General features: G+C 55.6%; 1 protein-coding gene across 1 annotated transcript in view; it reads left to right on the top strand.

Annotated features, from left to right (window-relative positions):
- Camk2b (calcium/calmodulin dependent protein kinase II beta) overlaps window positions 1-24,469 on the top strand; it is an 82,957-nt gene extending 58,488 nt beyond the window's left edge. Inside the window, exons 6-24 of the mRNA XM_042702377.1 lie at window positions 2,216-2,288; window positions 4,855-4,957; window positions 5,034-5,117; window positions 5,460-5,554; window positions 5,673-5,795; window positions 6,023-6,106; window positions 6,870-6,912; window positions 7,889-7,963; window positions 12,179-12,216; window positions 12,369-12,440; window positions 13,822-13,866; window positions 15,342-15,390; window positions 16,622-16,735; window positions 17,192-17,320; window positions 18,286-18,414; window positions 23,213-23,288; window positions 23,376-23,470; window positions 23,695-23,928; window positions 24,278-24,469. Of these exons, the coding sequence (XP_042558311.1) occupies window positions 2,216-2,288; window positions 4,855-4,957; window positions 5,034-5,117; window positions 5,460-5,554; window positions 5,673-5,795; window positions 6,023-6,106; window positions 6,870-6,912; window positions 7,889-7,963; window positions 12,179-12,216; window positions 12,369-12,440; window positions 13,822-13,866; window positions 15,342-15,390; window positions 16,622-16,735; window positions 17,192-17,320; window positions 18,286-18,414; window positions 23,213-23,288; window positions 23,376-23,470; window positions 23,695-23,927 (1,660 nt within the window). The 3' untranslated portion in view covers window position 23,928; window positions 24,278-24,469. The remainder of the gene's footprint in view (window positions 1-2,215; window positions 2,289-4,854; window positions 4,958-5,033; window positions 5,118-5,459; window positions 5,555-5,672; window positions 5,796-6,022; window positions 6,107-6,869; window positions 6,913-7,888; window positions 7,964-12,178; window positions 12,217-12,368; window positions 12,441-13,821; window positions 13,867-15,341; window positions 15,391-16,621; window positions 16,736-17,191; window positions 17,321-18,285; window positions 18,415-23,212; window positions 23,289-23,375; window positions 23,471-23,694; window positions 23,929-24,277) is intronic.
- The last annotated feature ends 445 nt before the right edge of the window (window positions 24,470-24,914 follow it).

Below are 24,914 nucleotides of genomic sequence, written 5' to 3'. Positions count from 1 at the left end.
TGTAGTCCTAGCTACTCAGGAGCCTGAATTGAGCCCAGGAGTTCAAGACCAACCCGATTAACAAACCAAAATCAAAACAAATCAAAATCTCATTGGAGTTCCTGAGAACCTAGACTATGAGAACGACATCTGGTACCTGGCTCATATTTAGAATGACTCTTGGGAATGAATCTGACCACAGAATTAACTTCCAAGCTGCTCAGAACATGACAGACAGCCCTAAGGGGCCAGCCCTGCCCAGGGAAGGTGGCATGATACTAGTTGAAGATGGAGATCATGGCCAGAGCAGCATGGAGAAAGGTCCCTGGAGAGTAGGCATTTCCCAGGTGGCTGCTCATGGCTTGGGAAGGTGTTCTGGCCAGTATAGATCTCCTTAGTCTGGCATACCCTTGGACACAAGGCTCCTGGAGAGCCGTGGCCTGCCTTATTCATGAACATGGTGATCCTGTTAGCGTGGATTCAAAGCGTGACAAGAGGGCCAAGTGAGGGGGAGAGAACTAATCTCAGCACCAGGGACAACGCTGTGTGTACACCTGGAACAGTCTAGCACTGTTCTGGGTCCTGTACCACTAAAGGGGAGCCGGTGAGGACAGGGGCTGGACAGCACACAGAGCCATTGCACATTGGCTTTTAGTCATGTAGACTTCCTGGAGAGCAATGGTTTCCAGTTCTGGGCCAGAGTTTCAGCCAAGACCTGAGGCTGGCTGAGCCCTGGTGGCTTATGCCTATAATCCCAGCCACTCTGGAGGTTGAGATCTGAGGGTCCAGGTTTGAAGTCAGTCTGAGCAGACAAATCTGAATCTTATTTCTAACCAGTAAAAATCCAAAAGTGAATGATAGGAATGATATTGTCCAAGAAGAAATGTTCTTATCACCTGATTTATGAAATGGTGACCCTTGTACAACTCTTAAATAACAAAAATAAAATTATACACACACACACACACACACACACACACACACACACACACACACACACACACACACACACAGCCAGAAGTGGAGGTATGGCTCAAATGGTAGAGTGTTAGTCTTGACTAATTCTCTAGTGTGTGAGGCCCTGAATTCAAGCCCCAGTACCAGCACACACACAGAAACACACACTGGAGGAAGCTCACCCAGCAAAGTACTAATTTCCATCAGCACAGTGTAGGGAGTGCAGAGAAGAGCCTGAGCTCCTGCCAGTGTCCAGAAAGGTAACACTTTCTGATAACCATAGACTCTACCCAAATTTCTGCACAAGAAGAGTGCCCCAGATAGAGGGAAGGCTGGCCAGCCAGTAGGCCTGTGCCAGCAGCAAAGATGGATTAAAGATTAAGTTTTGTAGTCAAAACCAGAGGCCCATGGTCTTCACAGCTGTCAGGATAGACCAAGGCCCATAGTGACCACAGCTCTGCAAAGCAGTGCACAGGGACTAGCAGCTGCTAGGAGGATCAGGAGGAGCTGCTTCACTTTGTAGGTCAGAGAAAGTCTGTCCTGGGCAACCTGTGGCAGAGGACTTGGGCTCAGACATGTTTACCCAACATGGAGCTGTCCCCAGGGATTGGGGGCTAGATTGCACCCTATAGGGCTTCTGCCTGGCTCCAGGGAGAGGAGAGCTCAGGCCACACACATAGCCTTTTGTGTTGAAGCACAAGTATGGGAAGGTGGCCTGAAGACAGCTGCGAAAGAGCCTTCCCCAGCAGGCATGTCCTGGAAGGACCTGAGACGATGGCTGGCTGGGGCCTGTATATGGCCCCTTAACCCTCAGGGTCTGAGCTAGCTAACAGGTAAAGCTGTGCTAGCTAATGTGGAAGCCATGAGGCAACATGTTTGCATTTGTTTACAAGGAAATAATACATATATTAGCACATTATTGCTGCTCCTGAGTGGGCAGAGCCTGGGCCTGCACATATCTGTGCACCATGACCCACTGCCCATGCCTGCTTGGCCCTTCCCTGCCTCAGTCTCCCTGCCTCCTTGCTCCCAGAGCTCATCTGGGGGCAAGCCTGCCTTGCAGAGTATAGATCAGCCTGGCTTCTCTGCCCATAGCTCAGAGTCAGCCTGAGTCTGGGGAGGGTCAAACTGGGAGGGAGAGTGTTTTCCCAGAAAGCCACTTTTTGTGAGTCCAGCACTACCTCCTGAGCAGCACCACCATCCTCCCTTGTGCTCCGGCTGCTCCTCCATTCCCACCATCCCAGCGCCATCCGCCTAACCTGCCTGCTGTTTGCCACAGTCACTGCATCCAGCAGATCCTGGAGGCTGTACTCCACTGTCACCAGATGGGGGTTGTCCACAGAGACCTCAAGGTGAGTTTCCTCCACGTGGCAGGTGTTTATCATCCCCACCTGCATGCTGTGTTAAAGGAGGTGAGGGGAAAGTGGAGTGTGGGTAAATGTGCACAGCGTGGGCTTGCATGGAGACCAAGTGTGCATATGTACATGTGTATTGTACATGCCTGTTGTGAGAAACACATGGCCAAGCTTTAAGAATAGACTCAGATACACAAAGTACAGTGAAAGTAAGATTTTAATGGTTAATAGAAGTCTTGCAAGATGGAGTATCTGGTAGGCAGGCACATCCAAAGCAGTTTCTGTGGGCATTTTACTCTCCTCCCCTGATTCCTCATTGGCAGAGAACTATGGGCTGTACATTCACAGTGTCATTTTGTTCTATGGGATTATTTGAATACACGCACCTCTTTGTACAAATGAGCTTTGGTTGTCTCCATCTCTTCATGTTCTCTTGTGGCAGGAAAGCTTCTCTGGGTTTGTGCATTCTGGCATGTACACAGTTTTTGCTTATTCTCATTTCATTGTGCTCCATCCTTCCTCCTGCCAGTTGGCATCTTTCTTTCTTTCTTTTTTTTTTTTTGTCAGTCATGGGGCTGAACGCTGTCCCTCAGCTCTCTTCAGCTCAAGGCTACTGCTCTACCACTTGAGCTACAGCGCCACTTCTGGTTTTCTGGTGGTTTATTGGAGATAAGAGTTTCACGGACTTTCCTGCCCAGGCTGGCTTTGAACCGCAATCCTCAGATCTCAGCCTCCTGAGTAGCTAGGATTACAAGCGTGAGCCACCAACGCCTGGCCTGGTGGGCCCCTTTCTAACATCCTATTGACCTACCCTGTTTGTCTAGGAATCTGACAGGTACATAAACTTTGCAATAAACCATTAGGTCATTGCGCAAGCAAGTTCCTTAGAAACTTTCCACTAAGGGTCTTTAAGGCCTTGCCTTGAAAATGGACCACCACTAATATATAGGTCTATATTTACATGCATGTACACTGAGGCAAGTGTGCATATACTTGAGTATACAGATTGAGGTTGCATTGTACATGTGTGTGCACGTCTGTGGGATGTCTGCATATCCAGTCCAGTCTCTCTTGAGCTGGGGCTGGCAGCCTGTCAACAAATGCACAATCAGGGTCTCTCTTTCTGGACTTCCATCGAGATGCATCCCTGGTAGGTGAGGACACAGGTGACAGAGGGCTACTGGGGACAGTGTGGTGACAGCAGGCAACTACATCAACCCCTTTCATCACTCCCTGCTGCCTAGAGATGGACTGTAGGCTCCAGGTTCTGTGTAAAAGATTTGTCAGCCCCAGGACACAGGAAAGCTGCAGCCTCTCAGAAACCTCTGTATGTGGGAGCCTGATGAGCCTGGGGTCCCGGCCCTGGTCGCCTTGGCAAAGTCAGGATGATAGGGCCAAGTGTGCCAGGCCTATGGCCAGGAAGAAGGAGAATTCTACGGGGACACCCCCACCCCTGGCATGCAGCATGGACCCTGCTTGCTCTGCAGGCGTCAGCCAGAGCCCTGGGAAGCTCTGCTCTGTCTGTGGCATCTGAGCACTTGTCTTTGAAATGCACATCTCTCCATGTGGGACTGATACACTTCCAGTTCAAGGACCATGCTTGCACCATTTAAAATCTTGGAGAATGTAGGCCCATGTTAAGAAAGCAGTGGCTTGTAGGCCACAGTGTGATGAGAGCAGTCTATGAGAGGAAGGAAAAGGAAGCTTCCAGGCTGCCTGGGGGGCAGGGTATCCTCTGGTGGTCAGGGATGAGGGAAGCCAGAAGCAGTGAGCTCCCTTGCAGACTTTAAGCACTGTGGGGCACCTCAAGGACCAGGAGATAGTGCAGCCATGGGACCAGGCAGCTGGACAGGAAGGTAGGGGAAGCATCAGTCCCAGCAAGTCTAGAGGCAGCTTCTGCAGGATATGGTCAGAATTGAGTAACGGTGCTGCTCCCAGGGGGCTTTGAGTAATCTGTCTTTCCTTAACATGGGTACAGACAAGAGGTGGTTGGGGCAGAGACCTCCTTTCTACTCTGTGTGCTAGTGCTGGCCAGAGCCAGGTGGTACTTGGAACTCTGCCTGGCAGGTGGATGTCCTGGGCATGTGGACAAGCCTGGAGGGCCATGGAAGCAGGAAGGGCTGAGCCCCTCAGTAATGTCTCCCCAACCCCCACCTTGTACTATTAAGAAAAGGGAGGCTGCACCAGAGTAGTACTTCCACCAGGGAGAGCCCCAGTCCTGCAAGCATTGCAGAGTTGAATGGCCTGCCCCCCCCCCCCGGAAGTGGGAGCTCACTTTAGAAGAGTGAGCTGGAGCTTTTAGTCCCAGACTTCTGTTCTGGGATATAGGGGATCCAAGCTATGGTTGAGAGCCAGCTTCCCTCTGAAAAGCTACTATCCTTGTCCCCATGGGGATTCAAGCAGTAGAGTACATGCTTAGGGCTCAGCCATGCCTGAGATGTCCATGTGAGGGGGCATGCGGTGTTAGACAGGTAGACTGTTGTTCTGCAAACTGCTGTCATCTCTGTCTTGTGACTGCCTTGGATGTAAACGCCACTCCCTCATGGCTGCCACCTTGCTGTAGCCCGAGAACCTGCTCCTGGCTAGCAAGTGCAAAGGGGCCGCCGTGAAGCTGGCAGACTTTGGCCTGGCCATCGAGGTACAGGGGGACCAGCAGGCATGGTTTGGTAAGTTCCCTGATGGGGAGGGAAGAGGGTGCTGGCAGCCCTGTGCAGTCCTTCATGGCCTCTTCTCCTTCCATAGGGTTTGCGGGCACACCAGGTTACCTGTCTCCTGAGGTCCTGCGGAAGGAGGCATATGGCAAGCCTGTGGATATCTGGGCATGTGGTGAGACTCGTGTGTGGAATGGGTGGGTGGCACGTGTTTGGCAACATTTCAGGGCATTTCTAGGCTTACTAGCTCCGTTCTGGAGTGTGTAGGTGGCTGGCTTATCCTGCCCTGGGTCAGACCAGCATGGCCAGGAATGAAGGGACTGGGGCCTGGCAATGCTACTCCTTGCACATGGTCTCCCCTGGGCAGAGGCTAGCCTGTCTGGGCACCCTGGTGAAATAGGTTGCATGTAAAGCAGGAAGGGTTGTTTGTACCATCCTACCAATATGTCTGCTGTTGGAGAGGAGTAAAGGGACATGGAGGACCCCAGGGCCCTGCTGCTCACAGCCCTGTCCACAGGGGTGATCCTGTACATCCTGCTAGTGGGCTACCCACCGTTCTGGGATGAGGACCAGCACAAGCTGTACCAGCAGATCAAGGCTGGGGCCTATGACGTGAGTGCATGCACTGGGGGGAGGGGGGGGGGAAGGTCTTCTGAGGCCATGCCCTGACTGCTTCTCCTGACCCTGGCCTGAGAATGCTTCAGCCTCTTGGGACATTTTACATCCACAGTTCCCGTCCCCTGAGTGGGACACTGTCACCCCCGAGGCCAAAAACCTCATCAACCAGATGCTGACCATCAACCCCGCCAAGCGCATCACGGCCCACGAGGCCCTGAAGCATCCATGGGTCTGTGTAAGTCGTCCCTCAGCCTGGCGGGCGTGGTGAGGGCCCTGAGATGGATTCGGGTTTCTCTGGGTGTTCTTGTGGTCTTTGGCCTGGGAGACACTGACAGCTTTTGAGGGCAGAGCAGTCTGTGAGAGACCTCAGCTGGTCCTTTCTCCCATGGCTGAGACTTCCTTGGGGACAAGGCTGATGCCTCTTGAGCTTGTTGCTGTCGGTGACCTCCCCTTTCCCCACAGCAACGCTCCACAGTGGCCTCCATGATGCACAGACAAGAGACTGTGGAATGTCTGAAGAAATTCAATGCCAGGAGGAAGCTCAAGGTGAGGCACCACTCAGCCCCCACCACTGCTGTACAACCTGTCCCCACGAACCCTGGGCTGAAGTGTCAGCAACACCTGCATTGACCCAGTGGCAGATGGGAACCCCCCCCCCCCCACTATCCCTCCCCCACACGAACTGCTCATTCTTAAATCCCAGACCAGAAGAGTCTAACTCTGCAAACTGCCCAAAGTGTTCTTGTGGCCCTGGTGTGGACTTGGCTCCAGGCACAGAGCCAGCCCCTCCTACTTGCTAAGGCAGCTCCTAAAGGAGGCCTGGCCCACAGCTGGTTGATAAGGAGTAGAGACAAATGCTGTTCTTGTGGGCAATGAAAGTCAGGAAGGGAAGTGAACAGGGCTGGTCTTGATGGTCACTATCTGATCAAGTCTGCCATCTTCAAAGATCCTTGGTGCCAAGGGCGAGGCTAGGCCTTTTGCCTGACAGGTTCTCCTAGCTGCCCCCTAAAAAAAAAAAACCAAAACAAAACAAAACAAAACTTCCAAGGAGCAGGGAACGGAAGCACTAAGGGGAAAGTCAGAGGGGCTACTACGGTAACAAAGGAAGTTCTCGGGTCTTAGGATCTTGGTACCATGGTTAGTGGTCCTGGGTGTGCTTTGTGGATGGAGGCAATCCATCTTACTGCAATGTTGGGCTCCTGGAACTCACCACTTGCAAGGTTGAGCTTGCAAGCTAGCGGGCAGGGGTCTTCTGGCCAGAAGCCAGCAGGGGGTGCTAACAGGCAGTCCTGGCTCTGTCTCTCCCCAGGGGGCCATCCTCACCACCATGCTGGCCACCAGGAATTTCTCAGGTGAGACGCTCTTCTCCAGGGAGGATCCAGTGTCACCCTTGTCCAGCAGGTGGCGCATGGCAGAACGCCCTTTCTGTCATTCCCTTGGCCCCTCTCCACCAAGCTGGCCTGTGCCAGCCTCTGCCCTCAGCTCCAAGACTCACTTGCCCAGCAGGCCTCTTTGGTCCCCTTCTTGGGCAGCCAGCCACCAGCTACCAGGCTCTGCTAGTGCCTGCCCTGTCTCCGTCATGTTGGGTCTTGTGTCCTTCACCTGATGCCCCAGTGTCTCTGCTGCCCACCACCTGGCCTGCCACGTGTGTCTGCGCAGGCGTCTGTCGGGCAGCCCTGTGGCCCCCTTGTTTCCGGTGCTGTGAGTTGGGGTGTGGGGGGGGAGTGTGAGTCGGTGCACAGGCATCCCTTGTGAGTCGCGGACAAGCTTCCTTCCCTGGTTGCTCAGGGTGAATAGTGGGAAGATGAAGTCTTGAGGGTCTATTGGAGACCTCCAGGGCCTAGGGCGCTGCAGGCCCATCCAGGGCACAGCATTGGCCCCAGTGCCCAGACAGCTTTGCCTGTGGCTTCTTCGTCGTCCGACACTTAAGTGTGTAAAGCGTCTGTGGTCGTCCTTCCTTGTCCGTCCGCCTCTGGCACCCCCCCCCCCCCGCCCCCTTCCTGTTACTTTGCTGTGATGCTGTACTGCCGGGTCACATCAATACTAATGGGACTGTCCTGTCTGCTGTATGCCCAGTACACCTCCCCCCACTGGGCACAAGAAGCCCCACCGGGGTGTTCTAAGGAGAAAGGAGGCAAAGGCTTTTCGTTGTCAATCGGCCCAGTCTTGTTTCACTCTCCTGAGAAAGGGATTCTGGAGCCATCTGCCACCTAAACTTTAACTCTAATCTTCTTCTGCTTCCTTTGTCTCTTCTCTTTCCTCACCTCGCCCCTCACCCCGTCTGTGTCCACCCCCTCCCTCCCTTCGTCTCTAACCTGGTGCTAACAGTGGGCAGACAGACCACCGCTCCAGCCACAATGTCCACCGCGGCCTCCGGCACCACCATGGGGCTGGTGGAACAAGGTAGATGTGTCTTGCCCAGTGTCCACCCGCTCCTGCCCCTCCCTCCTGTTGGCATGCAGCCCCCCTGCTGCACGCAGCTGCTGGCCAGGCCCCCCAGAGCCACCCCAGAGGCTGGCAGGTCCCCCGGGAGCCCTGCTCCCACCATGGTCACAGCTCAGCAAAGTGTACTCAAGGGCAGGGAGGCAGCCCCCCTCCACCCCAGTTTCATCATCATAAGACGAGGACTAGCTAGGCAGCCTCATTTGGCTGAGTCTGTGGCTCCTGGCCTCTAGGGTTTAGGAGTCTAGAGACACTTGGACTTCACGAGGAACCACAGGGTCTTCTGCTGGGGGTTCTGGATCTGGAAGGGTAGCTGAGGTGGGGGGGTGCTGCCTCGAGGAAGCAGTAAGACCCATGGTTGGTCCTTCTCTCAGGGCAGGCGGAGCTGGTGGTCTGCTGCAGAGTTTCCATATCCTGTGTACCCGAGTGCGGGTGAGGGCCGCTTCAATGTCCAGGCAACTTTGAAGGCCTCTTCTCACAGCTTCTTTTCTAGAGACCCTTTTCACTTGGTCCAACACCCACAACGGGGAGAGAAGATTGCCCACCTGCTCCTTCTGACAGTGTGGGCAGACTCCCCTTGGGAGCTGGGCTTAGATCCTCTGAGATGTAGGTGGCTCTAGGATGTCTTCATGGGCTTTTAGCCACCACCTCCCCTGAGGAATGACACAAGTTTAGGATGGCCACCAAGCACACATCACTAGCCCAGGTCGCTCCCAAACCTAGCTACAGTTTCCTGTCGCACCCCCAGTGGTGGCTGAGGGCTGAGATGACTCCACCTCACAATCCCTACAGCCAAGGCTGGGCTTCACAGCCAGCAGGGCCCTCCTGAGGGAGACCTGGGCAGTCCTGGGAGAGGCCTATGTTCCCTACACAACCAGGGGATAGGCCACATTTGACAGCCTTTTTGAAGTCTGTATGGGAGTGAGGGAAGGGCTGAGTTAGGAAAAGGTGAAGCAAGTGACCCTGGGAAGGTCCCAGGGGACAGTGATGTGAGACAGGCTACTTCTGAGCCATGTCCTGCCCAGGGTTCCTGCTGCAACACCCGCCTGCCTGCACAGTGAGCAAGGGGCCACGGTGCATGAGGCCACCTGCATGCGTGGCTCCGCCCCGGATACTGAGAAATACTCCATCCTGGAGGGTGATCATTGCATGTGGTGGAGCCCAGCATGGATGCCCAGGGTGACCAGCTAGGGGGTGAGGCAGAGGTGGAGCTGAAGGTCCCAGCCACACTCCACAAAGACATGAGTCCTGAATCTCCCTTTTCCATGCCTCTGTCACACATCCTTGCATGGCAGAGCCCCTTGCTCAGCAGGGAAATCCTTATTGTGGTGTGCTGTCCTTCCCCAATTAAGCAGGCATGAGATCTATGGCGACCCCTAGCAGCTAGGGCAACTGTGGCTCAACCTGAGCAGCTGGCAATAAGCAGTACGGGAGGGGGTGAGGTGAGGGGGAGGAGTCACCAGCCTGTGGAGTCCCCCTCCCAGGTGTCTGGGATCCTATACTTGCTGCGTCCACCTTGGCTCCGGCTGCGCCTTATAAATGCTTTTAACTGGAAACACCATGAAGGAGGCTTCTCTGCCTTCCGACGGTGGGGTAGGTGGTGTGGACAGGCTCCTGGCCACAGTAAATCTCTAGTAGAAAAGAGAGACATGAATATTGGATAAAGAACTGGCCCCAGAAAACTCATGGCCAGGAGCCGTGCACTGGGAAAGGGCTGAGCTGAGGGCCTAGCATATGCACAGGGACTGTTAAGCCCAGGTCCACAGAAGGATGTGGGAGCTACACAGATGTCTGTGCAGGGCTTCTGGGCCTGGGCCATGGGATCATCCAAGCCTTCAGGGGAGCCGCTCAAAGGGAATAAACTCTGACCTCTGACTTCCCACAGATAACTGTTCACATCTCTACTAACACAGCTTGGAAATGTGGCTTTCGACAGACCCAGGGATACAAATGGAACATAAAATTTTAAAAACTGGACATACATTTTTAAGACCAGAAACCATCCTGGGGTCTCTGAGCTCTGACCCAGTACTTCCCTTCCTGTGAGAGTCCTCTGAAAAGGAAGGGGTGCCCGTCCAGCAGTCTCGACCTGGCCTGGCCTGTGCTGCGCTGCTTCTGCCACAGAACACTGCTGGAAATGCACTGCATTGGCCAGGGCCAGGAATCTCCTGCTGGATTCATTATTCGTGGTTTCATTACAAATTTCAGGCTGGCCTCTGGAAACTACCCACTGAAAGTGCCTCCTCTTTGCAGTTTGTGTCCTTTGAGGGGATAGGGGTTCCCCCCTTGCAGCTGACCAACCCACCATAAATATCCTTACGAAGGAGCTGAGTGTCTCCTCCTTTGGGGCCCAGCTGTGTGGGCAGCAGGGGGGAAATTCCAAGCTGAAGCCACAGCAGTACAGGGCCTGGCTCCCATGCCGGAGGCAGCCCAGGCCATGGCAGATCCATGGGAATGAGAGAGAAATATCGAGGACAGGCTTGTCCCTGTGGAATGTTACTGGCAAGCAAAGCCCAGCCATAGTGAGATCTGGGCTTTTGTAGGCTGCGCTGCGGGGAGGTGAGAAGTGACATTTCTGGTTCTAGGAGGCTACCCAGCTGGTCTGCCCTGGGATGACAGAGGTGGTGCAGCTTTGCCAGGCAGCCTGAGGCCTTGAGAGAATGGAACACGGCTCCAAAGTTGGGCTTCTGGTTAACTCCAGAGAGACCTGCTTGCTTCCTGGATCCTGGATGGACCTTAGCTTAGATCTACTCTCACGTTAACTGTGTGCCTACCATAGCAGCTCCAAATACCCCTCAGAGTAGTAGGCAGCTGCTAGACAGCCATACCCCTCCCTCTGCACAGGCTCTGTGTGCAGGGCCAGCCCATTGTCACCTTGGCTAGGGAGTGAGTAGTCAGCAGGCTGTGGACCCAGGCCTGGTCTCTGAAATGAAGCAGCGGCTGTCAGAACTGCACTTGAGGGTAGATGCTGGGCATGCACCCTCCCCTCCTGAGGGGTAGAGAAGGAGGCCTGGGAATTTGCATTTCTGGCCATTCAGGGTGGCATTGTTGCTGCTTCAGGGTGGGGTGGGGGTTATGAGAACACTACAGCACTGTCTCTGAGTTCCTGTCCCCATGTCTCTGGCCAGAACTGGCACAGGTCTTCCAACAGGTGCCCTCCAGCAGGGAGAGCCTAATGTCAGGTATGGCTAGCCAGAGGGTTACACTACGTCCTTCCCTCTGGGCCTGGGGACAGGGATCTCTCGTCACACACCTTGCTCGCGCTGTGCCAGTGCTTCTGTAACCCTGTTCCAGCCACAAGGCTGTGTGGCTCTTCTTGGGGAATGCTGGGGCCAGGACAGGCTGGCCTTGCTGCCCTGTGTGCGGACATGACTGAACCAACACAAATCCTGTTTTCTCTCTTCTTCTCTCTTCCTTCCTCACTCCTTCCCCTCTTCACCTTTCCTTTTCTGTAAGGTAAGCTGACTTCTTCTTTTGTTTTCTTTTCCTTTTTTCTTGGTTTTAGTTCTGTAACTGAGGTTCTCACGTCTGCTCTGGAGGGTGTTGGTGCTAGGGGTAGAGGAAAGGGCAGAGCCAGGCCCGCCCTGGCCTGTGACAGGGTCCTGGAACCAAGGGGGCCTTCTGCTGGGCTAGGGTGCCTGACAGTGCTGAGGGCACTGTGGGCACTGTCAGAGCCATCAAGAAGTAGCCCACAGCCAGGGCTACTGGGGCAGTTCAGGTGGAAACTATCAAGTCTGGAGCCATTTGGCCCTGGTAAAGTAAGGGTTGGGCGCTGAGAGCTGGGCACAGCCCGCTGCAGCCCACCACCCTATGTTGGGACACAAAAAGCTGTGAAGGGCATGATGGGCATGATCTTCCCTCCCTGCCCAGCTACCCACCATCCCCAGATTTAGTCAGCACAGGGCTGGGAGGCTCTTCCATGCCCTGTGGGGGATTCCGGGGCTCCTGGAAGATGTGGGGGCAGGGCCATCCCTGGGGGGAGGGGCCCTAGGCAGCCTGGCCCAGCCTCCTTTGGAGGTGCTGCTGCTGCTCAGGGCTGGCCTCAGTACCAAGGCCTTTCCTGCCTGTGTCCTGGGCAGCCCTCCTGGGGAGAGGGCAGAGGCAGGGAGGGGCTGGGACAGCAAGGCTGCCTGACCCATGGCCCTGACTGCACTTCCTTTCCTCCCCATGCAGCAGCCAAGAGTTTACTCAACAAGAAGGCAGATGGAGTCAAGGTGAGAAGCCAGCTCAGCCCTGAGGGTCCACAGCATGCTGGCTCTGCCCCTCACCCGGAGGCTCCAGCTCTTGGGCCCACCATACCCCCAATGGATATGGGAGAGGTTGGGGTCTCTGCTCCCCCTAACAGCTCTCCTTTCTCTCTCCACAGCCCCAGACAAACAGCACCAAAAACAGTTCAGCTATCACCAGCCCCAAAGGATCGCTCCCTCCAGCAGCCCTGGTACTGAGCTCCTGGCCCCTGTCTCTCCCACACCCCAGTGTCAGAGAGGGCCCCTGAGGTGGGGTCAGCAGCCTCCCACTTGTCCCTGAAGGCCCACTCCTGCTGCCCCCTCCAGTCCCACAGGAAGGGAGACAGACTGGAACAGCACAGTGGGGGATTTGCCTTCCCAGAGGAGAGGCTACAGCTCCTCAGTTCAGGCACACTCAGGGCTGCTCAGAGAGCCCTTCCTTAGGGAGAAGTCTGGTGTCACACCAGGCTTGGGTCATCCCCCCAAGAAGCTACAGTAAGGGATGGTCAGGAGGATTTGAGGCAGAAACAAGGGGGAGGTGCCTAGCATCCCTATCCCTCCCCCAGAGACCTTCCCATTCTGCAGATGACCCAGATAGAAGAGGTGAGGCTGGGCTCTGCAGGGATGTGTCGTGGTGCTGTGGGGAGGTCAGCAGCAGCCAGGCCAGGCTTGGCCATCTGTAAGTGCTTATCCAACCCAGCGTCCTCTGCTGGTCCCTATGTGCCCACAAGGGAGGCATAGGAGCTCCCTGCTGAGTAGTGGTGAGATTGCCCATGACATCCCTGCTGTGGTCCCCTTGCCTCCAAGGGGGCCCTTGGCCAGGCTGAACCCCCTGCCCTTGGGCGCCTCCAGGTGAGCCTCACAGCAAGTGTCCAGGGATTTGGAGCAATGGCTGGGTCACAGGCTCCTGAGTTTGCTGGAAGTACATTTGGTGATCTCCATGGGTCCCAGTGCTTTTAGGGAGGCAGCCCAAGACTGCCCATTTTCAGGCTGACTTGCTGAATGGCCTCCCTTTAACTCATAGGAAGTTGCCCCTTGTTGGGGGTAGGGAAGCCACTCAGAGCAGCCAGGAGGTGGCAGGAAGGTACCAGGTGCTAGTTCACCCAGCACCTCTCAGCAGCTGGGGAAGCCCACACACAGGCCTTACAGCCAGTCCACCCTTGGACTCCATCCATCCCACATGCTAATCCCACCCCATGACATCTTCAGGCCTGTGCGCCTCTGTGCTGAGGGCAGAGAGAACTCCCAAGGCAAGGCAGAGCCCACACACCTGCAGCTGCTCTTAGGCCCTGTGAGATCCATCGAAGGACAGGAAGCACCGTCTCCAGCCTGGAAAAATCTATTGGTTCCACCATTTGGTCCAGCCCCAGCCTGCTCCACCACTCAGGGCCATTGCTGACCACCTGCTGCTCCATCCCTATCAGGCCATCTTGCTGACCACCTGCTCCTCCATCCCTGTCCCTCTGCTCTGCACTCTCTCTGGGTGGACTCTGGCCACCGCCCACTCCTCTGTCTCCCTGGCTCACACTGTCCTCTGCTTCCTTCTTTCTCACTCTCCCTCTCTTTCCTTCCTCTGTCTGCTGCCTTCTGTAGGAGCCTCAAACCACCGTTATCCATAACCCAGTGGACGGGATTAAGGTACTGCCACCGCCTCACTCCTCAACCTTTCCTCAGGCAGGAGGCGCGGGCCCAGGAGGAGGGTGTGGATGGTGATCTGGGGAAGCATTTCTGCCCCAAGGGAAGGCAGGTGTGCAGCCACCAGTCCCCCAAGGCAGAGCAGAGTTCACACACCCACCAGCCCGGAGGACCACAGCTGGACACACTGACTCAGGAGAAAACTCTCATAGCCACGCATGCTGCCACAGCGCCAGCCCTCAGCTCCAAGGGGCACTCTCCACCCAGGCCCTGGGTCTGGGCCTCAGATGCTTAGGGCAAGCTCCCTTCTCAGAAACTTGGCCTTTGCCCTTCCAGCTGCCCTCCGCCCCCACCCCCTGGCGTGGCCCCAGCGCTTCTGCTGAGCGGACCCCTTCTGCTCCTCTCTGCTCTGCCATCTGCTCCCATCCCATTGGCATCATCACCTGGGGCCGGGGAGGGGCTGGCTTTCTCTGTGGTGGGAGGCACCAGTAGGAGGCCAAAGCATTTGGCCTCAGCTGTGCTGGGCAGGCAGGACAGACTCATGCCTGCATCTGGGCTACCTAATGAGCCCCCAGAGGACCTCAGTGGGACCCCTGTTTCTCCAAGATTCCCACCCTGGGCCATTCTCTATGGTGGGGCTAGGGAGCTACAGCTCCCACAGTGCTGAGGTGCAGAGGCCTGATTTCCTCTCTCCCAAGTAGCAGGTGTGCCTTGGGACCCTCTGTGTCTGAGATTGGGTTCTGTTTCTCCTCTGAGAGGCCCCTAGACAATGTCCTGTGCTGGGATAAGCCATAACTCTAGACCTGAAAATCCCCAGTCTGGCCCAGGGCCTAGGCTAGTCAGTGTCCGCGCTGGAGCGTAGTCCTGCAGGTGCCAGTGAGGTGCTCTTCCTGAGGGACACAGAGGTCTTCTGGGGACTGGGTGGTTCACAGATGCTCCTTTCCCCTGAAATACAGCAGCCACTTGAGGGTGCAGGCATTGAGCCTGCTTGTCTAGACCTGAGAGGGACAGGTGGTCCTGGGAAGTCTCACCTTTTCTGGAAGAATGGATCCCCGAAATCTGTTCGCCTTGTCTGCAGAATGCACAGCTTCCAGGGCCTCCCATGGTAACCAGAGTCCATGTGTTTTAAATCTTGGGATTTCAAAAGGCCTGGTCCTCTTTCATCAGTGAGCTGAGCAACCCAGGCCTCTCCTTGAGGAAGGTGAAGTTGAGGCCCCAGCTGTTGGGTATGTGGATGGATGCAGCCTGTGGGGAGCAGAATGAGCTCTTGGGGGACAGTGCCCTCCTGGAAGCACACACAGCGTAGGCAGGCTTCAGTCACTGCTTCCTTGGAATTTGGGGGCTGGGACACAGCCACCCTAGGGAGGGTCTTCCCGTGACCCCCTGTGAGGTCTGACCTGGAGCCTGAGCTGGTTCCACTGGCTGCATCCTGCCTATCTCTGACCTGGTCCTGAACTACACTTCCCCTGTTTCCTTAGGAGTCTTCTGATAGCACCAACACAACCATAGAGGACGAAGATGCCAAAGGTACCTGAATGGAGGCCTTGCCTGGCCCTGCAGGGCTGCTATCTGGGCTGGGTGGGTCCTGGACTGCAGGGTCCTGTGTCTCAGGCTATGTGTGCAGCTGTTCGGGGCTTGCCCTGTGCAGGCCACAGTGTTTCTGAAATGCATGGGGGTGGCTGGACATCTTAGGCTGCAAAGTGCAGATGGCCTGGGCCAGCACTGGGGCCAGGATACCAGTTCCTATGGGGACAAGCGTGTGGGTAGAATTTGCTCAAGATGTTTGTCTTCTTTTAAAGTTTAAGCTTGTGGTTCCACTCAGCTTGCTGCACTGGATGAGAGGCTGGGTGCTTCATGTTTTCTTTGCTGACTTGGGAGACCCTTCCTGAGGTGGGCTTCTATGCCACAACCCAGCAGGGGCCCTTCCCACACTGGGTCTGGTGACCCTTGGGCACGCAGCACCAGGGACTGGGCCCCCGGCATCTGCCTCCCCAGGATGAAGGCTGACACTCAACTCTCAGCTGCACATTCACATATATAATGAGCTCTAAGTTGTCCTCAGAATGGTGCTAGAAGTCACATGGGGGACTCCACTCTGCTCCTGACCACCCTACCCAGCTTCATTGCTGTCCCTGAGAGTCCCCCACACTCCAGAGGAGAGATGGTCATGGGGCTTTGAGCCCTGGATGGGGGAGAACAGATAGCTGTGCACTTACCCCTCAGACTGAAATAGACCCAGAGTCACAGGGCATGGATGCCATCCATACTGCTCTGTCCCCGGTCCTGCCTCCTCAACCTGGCCAGAGGGACACTGGGCATTGAGGGAGGTGGCTGGACCTCAGGCCTGTAGGAGGGCAGGGGAAGACAGACCAGAGATGCACATGAGACTTAGAGCCAGATCGAGGATCTGAGCTGGGACAGGCCCCAAGACTAAAGGGTTGCATTTCAGCTTTGTCATACCAGGGAGGACCTCCATCCACCCTGTGGCTAGGCCATAACTGGCACAGAGCTGGAGCAGCCCCAGGGGCTATCGTGCCAGGGGATGACAGTCATTCCCACCTGTCAGCCTGGCCTCTGGAGCTCCTGACTGGGAGCCACTGATGCAGCCCTAGGGGCAACCTTCTCCACCTCGGTCCCCGTGGTAGTGGTCTGGGTTCTGCATACATAACTTCTGTCCTCATTCTGGCCTCTTACGGCCCTGCCACTTTCTCTCCGGAGTACTCGCTGCTGCCCATCTGCTGCCTCTGTTCCACCCCAGCCCCCAGGGTCCCTGATGTCCTGAGCTTGGTGAGGAGGGGCTCGGGAGCCCCAGAAGCTGAGGGGCCTTTGCCCTGCCCATCTCCAGCTCCCATTAGCCCCCTGCCAGCCCCGTGTAAGTAGTTTGGGCCCTGCTGCTGAACCCCCCTCACCTCCCAGCTAGTGACCGGTGGGACACTCACATCAAGGGAGGATCAAACTTGGGTTGGTGGCTCTAGCCCAGCCCTCCTCCTTCCCCCCATCTCCCGCACTGGGATTCCACAAGGCACCCTCTGTGTGAGCCTAGATAACGCCCATTGACGGCCTGTTGGGACACTGCCTTAACCCACCTTCCCGCTCAAGTTCACTGGACAGCCTAGGAGACCTAAAGGATCGGGCCTTGACACCACTACCTCCAGGTCCTGCCTATGCCTCTCTCTGGCCCACCTCTGGGGGGCTTAAGTAGGGGGCTGGCTCCCAGGTCCCCTTACTTGAGAACAGGGGCCTCACTTCCTCCCGCCTTCCTTTTGGCTCTGCCATCTCCTCATATGTCTGTCTGCCTCGTGTTCATGTCTTGTCTGTTCCGCCCCAGCACCCAGGATCTCTGACATCCTGAACTCGGTGAGAAGGGGCTCAGGAACCCCAGAAGTCGAGGGCCCCCTCTCAGCGGGGCCCCCGCCCTGCCTGTCTCCGGGTCTCCTAGGCCCCCTGCCCACCCCGTGTAAGTAGTGGCCTCCAGACTCACTGCCTCTGCTGCTGAGGGCTCACTGTGAATGGCCAGTGCTCAGCTTCCTGCACCTGCCGTGCATGGCCCAGGCCTAGTCCCTGGCCAGGGTGCTGATGGTGCCTGGCCTAGTTGGGCTTCCTGGGGACACATGTGCTAACTCAGCAGGCAGCTACCTGGCTTCTCCCCCCAGGACCCAGCTCCTCCCACTTTGGCTCATCCCCCACCCTCACTGCATTCCTGCACGCTGCCCACCTTGCTGTCAGTTTCAGGCCTTTTCCTCAAAGGGTCTGTCCTACAACCTGGGAGATTGGTTGGCCCCTCTGGGCCCTTATGGCCATCTCTGTAGAAAAATTTCTAGCTACATTGACTGTGCCTCGCCTACAGTACCAGGAGCCTGCTTCTGGGGCTGCCCCTGGATCCCTGTAAACCCCAATCACTCAGCACCACTCCTTGTGGAATGGGGGACTGAGGAAGGTGCCTGAAGAGGAATGACAGACAAGGAGACATTACTGAGAAGAGGCCTGGCCTTCCACTCACCAGCTCTGTGTACACGAGCCAGGACCATGCTTCCTCTGGGACATACCTTCTCTCCTACAACCTTTCCTCTGCCTACCTGTCGAGCATTCCCAAGCCTCCATACACGCAGCAGCGCTCTCTGGCTTCTTGCGGGCCAGGTTGCCTCTCTTTGGAGGTCATCCTCTGCCCAAGGCAGCTTCCAGCGCTCACCAAGACAATAAAAGCACCTGTGTTCCTCCTGGTGTCTCTTCCCACATCCCATGTTCCTCCACATTCCCCTTTTGTCCTGTACCCCCAAACCTCCATATCTTCCTTCCATTCCCCCTCCCTGTCCTCCTAATACCTTCACATCCCTTCCTGCAATCCTTCCTACTCTCTGGCTTGGCTCTCAACCTGTAGGTTTCTTGCCCCACTTGTGTTCATGTCTGTCTGTTCCACCCCAGCCCCCAGGATCTCTGACATCCTCAACTCAGTGAGGAGGGGCTCAGGGACCCCAGAAGCCGAGGGCCCTTTGCCAGTGGGGCCCCCACCTTGCCCATCTCCGACTCTCCCTGGCCCCCTGCCCACCCCGTGTAAGTAGCACTTCAAGTGGCCCTGGTGTCTCCTGGGAGGGGTTCACGGAGGTGAGCCCTCACCCCCACCCTGCATAGTCTGCTGCCAGCCTGGCTGCAGGGATGAGGGGCACAGGGCCTCTCTGCTGGATCATGGAAATTTGCATCAAAGTGGATGAAGAAGCCACAGGTCTCAGAAAAATGTGGCTCATAGTCATGAAGTGTGTGTCTGTGTGTATGTGTGTACACATGTGCACACGTATGCCTATGCATGCACACACCTGTGTAGAAGCATCCAAAGCAGCATTCAGCAGCCTGGAGCACTTGCTGCCCTGTGGCTGCACTTGATTCTGATGAGAGTGGAGTGAGCAATGATCCCTGCAACACAGGAGCAGAAGTCCCCCTCCCCCAGGACAGGGCCACCTGCGTGAGAATACGCCTTCCTGGATATAGGATAGGAAAAGAAATTCAGTCCTGGGCCCTGAGAAATTCTCACATTCTGGCTGTCAAGCCAGCCATCAGTGAGCAGACTTGAGGGGCAGCCAGGGGCACGGGCGGGCGGGCAGGCGGGCGGGCGGGAGGGCTGGAGAGGCAGGCGCAGGCGGGGCAGCTTCCCCAGCCTGTGTGCTGACTGCCCGCCAGTATCACTTACAGGGATGGATGACATCCCAGGGCTGCAGCCACCGCCACCCCCACCTCCGGGGAAGCGCGGGCCTGGGGGTGGCATCCACATGCTCTCAGAGAACAGGTTGCCGGGCCAGGGGCCTGGCATGGCCGGGCAGTGGCTGGGTGAGTACTGATGTCGGGTGAGGCCTAGGGCAGATCACCCCATCTTGTTTTCAGGCTAGGCCTGGGGAGGGGGAGAATGGGCTGTTGCAAGTGGGAGGGACCAGGGCAGAGGGGAGGGGACGGAGTGACCCAGAGAAAGTAGTGGTCCTAGAGATGGGGTTCAGTAGCCTGAAGCCACAAAGGGGCATAGATCCTTACTGTGTGGCCTGGGAGTATTGGAGCATATTCTGGGGAACATGACACCCTCCCCCAGCATTGCAGCATTGCGTGGTGGGTAGAGTAGGCTGGAAGTAAGGTGCTGAAGTGTGAGACCAGGTTCTAACCGGTGATTGGGGGGACAGGGGGACAGACCAGGAAGTGGACAGACAACAGAACTAATGAAAGGAGGCTCAGGGAAAGGTGCATGTGGTTAATAGGCACTAAGTGAGGCTTCTAGGAATATCAGGACCCCCATTTCTGCAGCATCTCATCTGGTTACAGAGGCCCAGTGTCTGCAGCAACACCTGTCCACTGGGTCTGTCGTAAATAGGTGCTCTAGGGAAGAGCCAGGGGTGCACTGAATGGCTGCATCACCCTAGGGCCATGATCTTGAGCTTGGAGAGGTGGCACGGCAGGGATAATGGAACTATGAACAGGTGTCTTGGGAGGGACTGAGCAGAGCTGGGGGCTGAGGGCAGAGACATTGAGCAGGCTTAGGAGGAGGACCTGATAGGTAGGTTGTGGGTCCCCCTTTCCTAGGAAGGGATCCCTTGCCTTACTGTGGAACAGGGCTCTGTCTCTCCCCAAACACAGGACCCTCCCCACACAGTTCTCCTTGCAGCCTGGCCTCTTTCCCTAATCAGGGATTACTATGATCTAGGCTGATCCAGGCTGATCTCTGGGCAGCTGCTCTGCCTCTGGCAGCTCCAGACTCTGAGGGTGGAGGCTTTACCAGAAGGCAACAGGGGTTGGGGGGGGGGGGGAGGGGGGACAAACCTTCATAGGCCCCACCTGGATGCTTGGGGCCTTCCTAGGGAACTTCAGGTGGGGGGTTGGAATCTCATTTACCCTGGGCCTGGGTAAAAAAAACCTACTCTTGCTAAACTTCAGCCTCCATTTCAGTGTATGGACACCTTGTCTGTAGCAACAGGCCTTACTACCTAGGCATTCGCTTCACTTTGGGCTCTTGATCCCTCCTTCAGGGCACCATGCCCAATGGGGTCTGGACAGCAGCTATTTCACAGGTCAGGAAGTGTCTGGCAACCTCAGCTTCCCTTTCTGTAGAATGGAGGTTGGCTCCCACAAAGGACTCTTTCCAGTAGTGACCAGACCTCTGACCTCCTCTCTGTTTACTTAATCCATACTCTTCACACAAACTACCACTTTTAATGTTTTTATGGTTTGAAAACTATTATCTCGTTGAAGTGAAGACGAGTTCCACTTTCCAGGGTGTAAGAAAGCATGCTGAAGTCAAGAAAGTAACTCAGTTCCAGCCTCGTAAGTGTGGAGGTGAGGGCCTCCTGTGGAGGAGGCTGCTCCTGTCTGTTAAGAGAGACTAGCAAACATCAGGAGTGACTGGGGCTGTACAGGGCATAAAAGGGAACCCCAGTGGGGCTGGGCAAAGAGCTGGCTGCAGGTTTAGAGCTGTCACACCTGAAGCTTGGAGTCTCCTCCAGAAAGCACAAGAAAGGGGGATGAGTACTCAGAGGGGGTGAGATTGATTGGAATATGTTGTATGCATGTGTGGGGCTGTGAAATGTAACTCCCTCCTGGATAATGAATGTATGTTAATGTTAAATGAGATACAAGAGCCAGGCATGGATGGCTCACACCTGTAATCCTATTCAAGAGGCTGAGATCTGAGGATCTCTAAAGCCAGCCTAGTCAGGAAAGTCCAATTAGCCACTAAAAAAAGCCAGAAGTAGAGCTGCGGCTAAAGTGGTAGCATGTTAACCTTGAGCACAAAAGCTCAGAGACAGTGCCCAGACCCTGAGTTCAAACCCCAGGACTGCCCCCCCCCCAAAAAAAAGCAATGAGAAAGGGGGGCAGTGCCAGAGTTTTGCAGCTGGGAGGGGTGGACTGCAGTATCAGGGGCTGCCTTGGGATCCAGAAGTCACCGTTGTGTTTGATTCTTCTCCCAGAACCAAGCACAGATCAGGGACCCAGAGCCAGTACTGGAGAAGGGATTTGGAGCTCACAGAGGCTGGCTGTTTAGAGCAGATGAGTGCAAGCTATCACATAGTCTAGATGCAAGCTCAAGTCCATGAGTGTACATGCACACATACAAGCATGTGTCCAAACAACACACAAATGGGGTACCCATGTACTGTGTCCACAAATAGGCATGCATGAGTATTCATGCCCTCAGTGTGTGTGCACTCCCATACGTACGCACATACATGCACCCATGCTCATATACATTGTGTATGAACACTGCCTGCACAAGCACACGTGGATCTAGGTTCCATAGGAACCCAGAGCCAGTACAGCTCACATGTGCTCAGGCTAACACAGATGCCCCGGTGCTGGCACACACATGGCACACTACCATTCACATGGTGGATGTGGACTTAGTTCCCTCTGGAAGTGGTGGGCTGAGCACCCAGAGGGCATGGGAGCTGAAAGCGTGATAGACAGCCCTTCCATAGCTTCTCTGCTTCCATGTTTTTTGTTTGTCCTGGATTATGTGTTTGTGTGTGTGCACGTGTGTGCGTTTCATTCCTGGGGCTTGAACTCAGGACCTTGCACAAACTAGGCAGGAACTCTACCACCCTTTTGTTCTCACTTTTTGAGACTTTTGTTCTTACTTTTGTTTTTTGCTACCTATGCTGAGGTACTCTCAAACTCTCCATACTCCTGTGTCTGCCACCAAGTAGCTGGGATTAGGGGAGTCTGCCACTGTGCTTGGCCCTAAAATTTTTATTTACTGAGGTGCCAATATGGGGCTTGAGCTCAGGGCTTCAAACTCTTGCTTAGCTGTTTCAGCCACCACTGTCGCTCTACTTGAGCCCCACCTCTGGTTCTCACTTTTGGTTGCTTAACTAGAGTTGAGTTTGGTGAATTTATCTTCCCTGGGTCAAACCTTGACCCTCAGATCTCAGCCTCTAAATACTAGATTATAGGATGAGCTACTGGTGGTACCTGGCTGTAAATTTTGTTGAGGGCTTTAAAATTTTGTTATAAAGATGATGTATAGAGGGTTTCAATTATGTGTCAGGTAAAAAAGTACATTTCTTTGTGTCATACCTTCCCTAGCTCCAGGCTAAAAGCTGTCTTATAATTCTACTGTAATCAAAGCAGTAAAGAGGGCTTCCAGCAAGTGCCCCAGAGGCCAGTGCTCGGAGCCTTGGGCCTGGGGTTTGCAGACAGTTGTGGTGGGAGAGTCTTCAAACAGTACATGGTCCAGGACTGAAGGCAGGTAGAGATGTGGAATGCAGTAGCCAGAGATTACCCTGTCTTCCTGCATGGAGCAGAATCTCCCAAGTGATCTTGCTCTTGTCTTTCCTCAAAAGCCCACCCTCCTTCCAGGGCCCAAGCCTGCTGACTGCTCTTCTGTAGCTGCTGCCAGCCTTTGGTGACTCCTGGGAAGGGGGCACTCAGTGAGCAGGCACAGGTGAAGGATGGAACAGGAGGCCAGGCCAGGGCCTATGCTATAGGGAAGCCCAGGGTGGGGCCAGTAGATGCAGGAGGGGAACTGTGGGCTGAGTTATAGGGAGGTTCTGTTGTCTTCCATTCTGCATTTTCTGTACACTTTGTAATACCTATGGAGTATTTCTGCTATTTAAAAACATTTTCTCCAAGAACAACACGGTGGATGCTATGGCACTTGGAAACAAGTCATTGGTGTTGGTGAGGGTGCTGGGTCATCGAGACAGTTTGGGCATAGGTGTCAAGGTCTGGGAAGGGGAGCCAGTTCCAGGTCTGGGGCGGGATGTGCTGTGTGGATGGCACCTGCAGCTCTGGCCCAGCCCGGCCCTGCCCTGGGCTCTGGAGGGCTGTCCCGGAGGGTGCAGGCCAGTGCCCACTTGTCACTCGGGGTATCTTCCTGTAGCCCGGAAGCAAGAGATCATCAAGACCACAGAACAGCTCATCGAGGCTGTCAACAATGGAGACTTCGAGGCCTACGCGTGAGTCTCTGGGGCCTGGGGCTTGGGTGGGCATGTGGGCTGTGGAGGACAGAGGATGCCCCCTCACTTGGGTTCCCACCCCCCCAGGAAAATCTGTGACCCAGGCCTGACTTCATTTGAGCCTGAAGCTTTGGGCAACCTGGTCGAAGGAATGGACTTCCACAGATTCTACTTTGAGAACCGTGAGTGAGGAAGCTGGGGGGTAGACTGGAGGAGGTGGCTGGGTCAGGAGAGTCCCCTTTCCCCTCGGTCAGGGCTGGGGCTGGGCCAAACAGAATCGTGTCTCCCCACGTAGAGCTGAGGTATGGGGAGGGCGGAGGTGGGCGCAGGGGTCGTTGTGGAGGGCATGTGAGCAGGGAGCATGCGTGTGGGGGTTGCCCAGTGTCAAGCCCCCACCTATCTGCAGTGCTGGCGAAGAACAGCAAACCGATCCACACAACCATCCTGAACCCACACGTGCACGTCATCGGCGAGGACGCGGCCTGCATTGCCTACATCCGCCTCACGCAGTACATCGATGGGCAGGGCCGGCCCCGGACCAGCCAGTCTGAAGAGACCCGCGTGTGGCACCGCCGGGATGGCAAGTGGCAGAACGTGCATTTCCACTGCTCGGGCGCGCCTGTAGCCCCTCTGCAGTGAGGTGAGTGCCCTGGGATGGTGCAGAGTGGTGGGAGCCGCTCGGGTCCCTTCCCTAAGTTTACCACACAGAATAGAGCTTGGTAAGCCAGAGGTTTGGGGAACCCAGGCCCTCCTCATCAGAATCTTTGACATCTGAGGCGAGAGGACCCAGATGGTAGGTTCAGGGGCCAAAGCCCAGGCAGAAGTTGAGTCTGTTGCCTGAGCTTTTCCTGGTGGGCCCCTTGCTGGATATGACTTTGTTCTCTCCCTGGGGGAGTTGGGGGGGAGGGGACACTTTGCAGATGGCCAAGCCTTGGGTCCTCCAGGGCTGGGGTAGCATGCTGAGAAAGGTGACCTAACCCTTGTTTCAGAGCTGCACCTGGTTTCGCCGGACAGAGTTGGTGTTTGGAGCCTGGCTGCCCTCGGGCGCACGGCCTGCCTGTCGCATGTTTGTGTCTGCCTCGTCCCTTCCCCTGGTGCCTGTGTCCGCAGAAAAACAAGACCAGATGTGATTCGTTTTTAAAAATAAGATGACGACAACCATACACACAAAAAAAAATTGACATCGGATGAAATGGAAACAAACTAAAGAATGGAAAAAACTGTAAAAAAAAAATCTGGCATTTGTGGGGCCACCCCCCCCCCCAAGCTCCACGTTGTGTCCATTGCTCTCCTGGCCTTGGGGGAACCTCGGGGCATCAGTGTACCCACCAGGCCCCCACTTGCGTGCTGACCGGTGTTAGTCTGTAGGTTCGCACTCACCCCATACCTCAGGCGTCTGCATCCTCCTGCCAACGCATGGGCCCCGTGTGCTCGCCTGGCTGTCCTAGTGTCAGGTGTCTTGGGGAGGGATGTGGGCTGCCTCCTTTCCTGCTAGTTGTGCCTGAGTCGCTGCTGTTCCCGCTTTCTTTCCCTTCCCTCATCCCATGAGGGGCTGGGTGTGGGCTCCCCCACTGTGGACCCACCTTCCAGCATGGATTGTCTGTCCCACACCCTGGGAGTGGGCAG

This window comes from Dipodomys spectabilis, unplaced genomic scaffold, assembly GCF_019054845.1.
Source record: "Dipodomys spectabilis isolate Male_0828 unplaced genomic scaffold, ASM1905484v1 ptg000322l, whole genome shotgun sequence".
Taxonomy (NCBI): Eukaryota; Metazoa; Chordata; class Mammalia; order Rodentia; family Heteromyidae; genus Dipodomys; species Dipodomys spectabilis.
The sequence above is the reverse complement of the archived record's forward strand: the minus strand, read 5'-3'. Positions and strand labels throughout refer to the sequence as shown.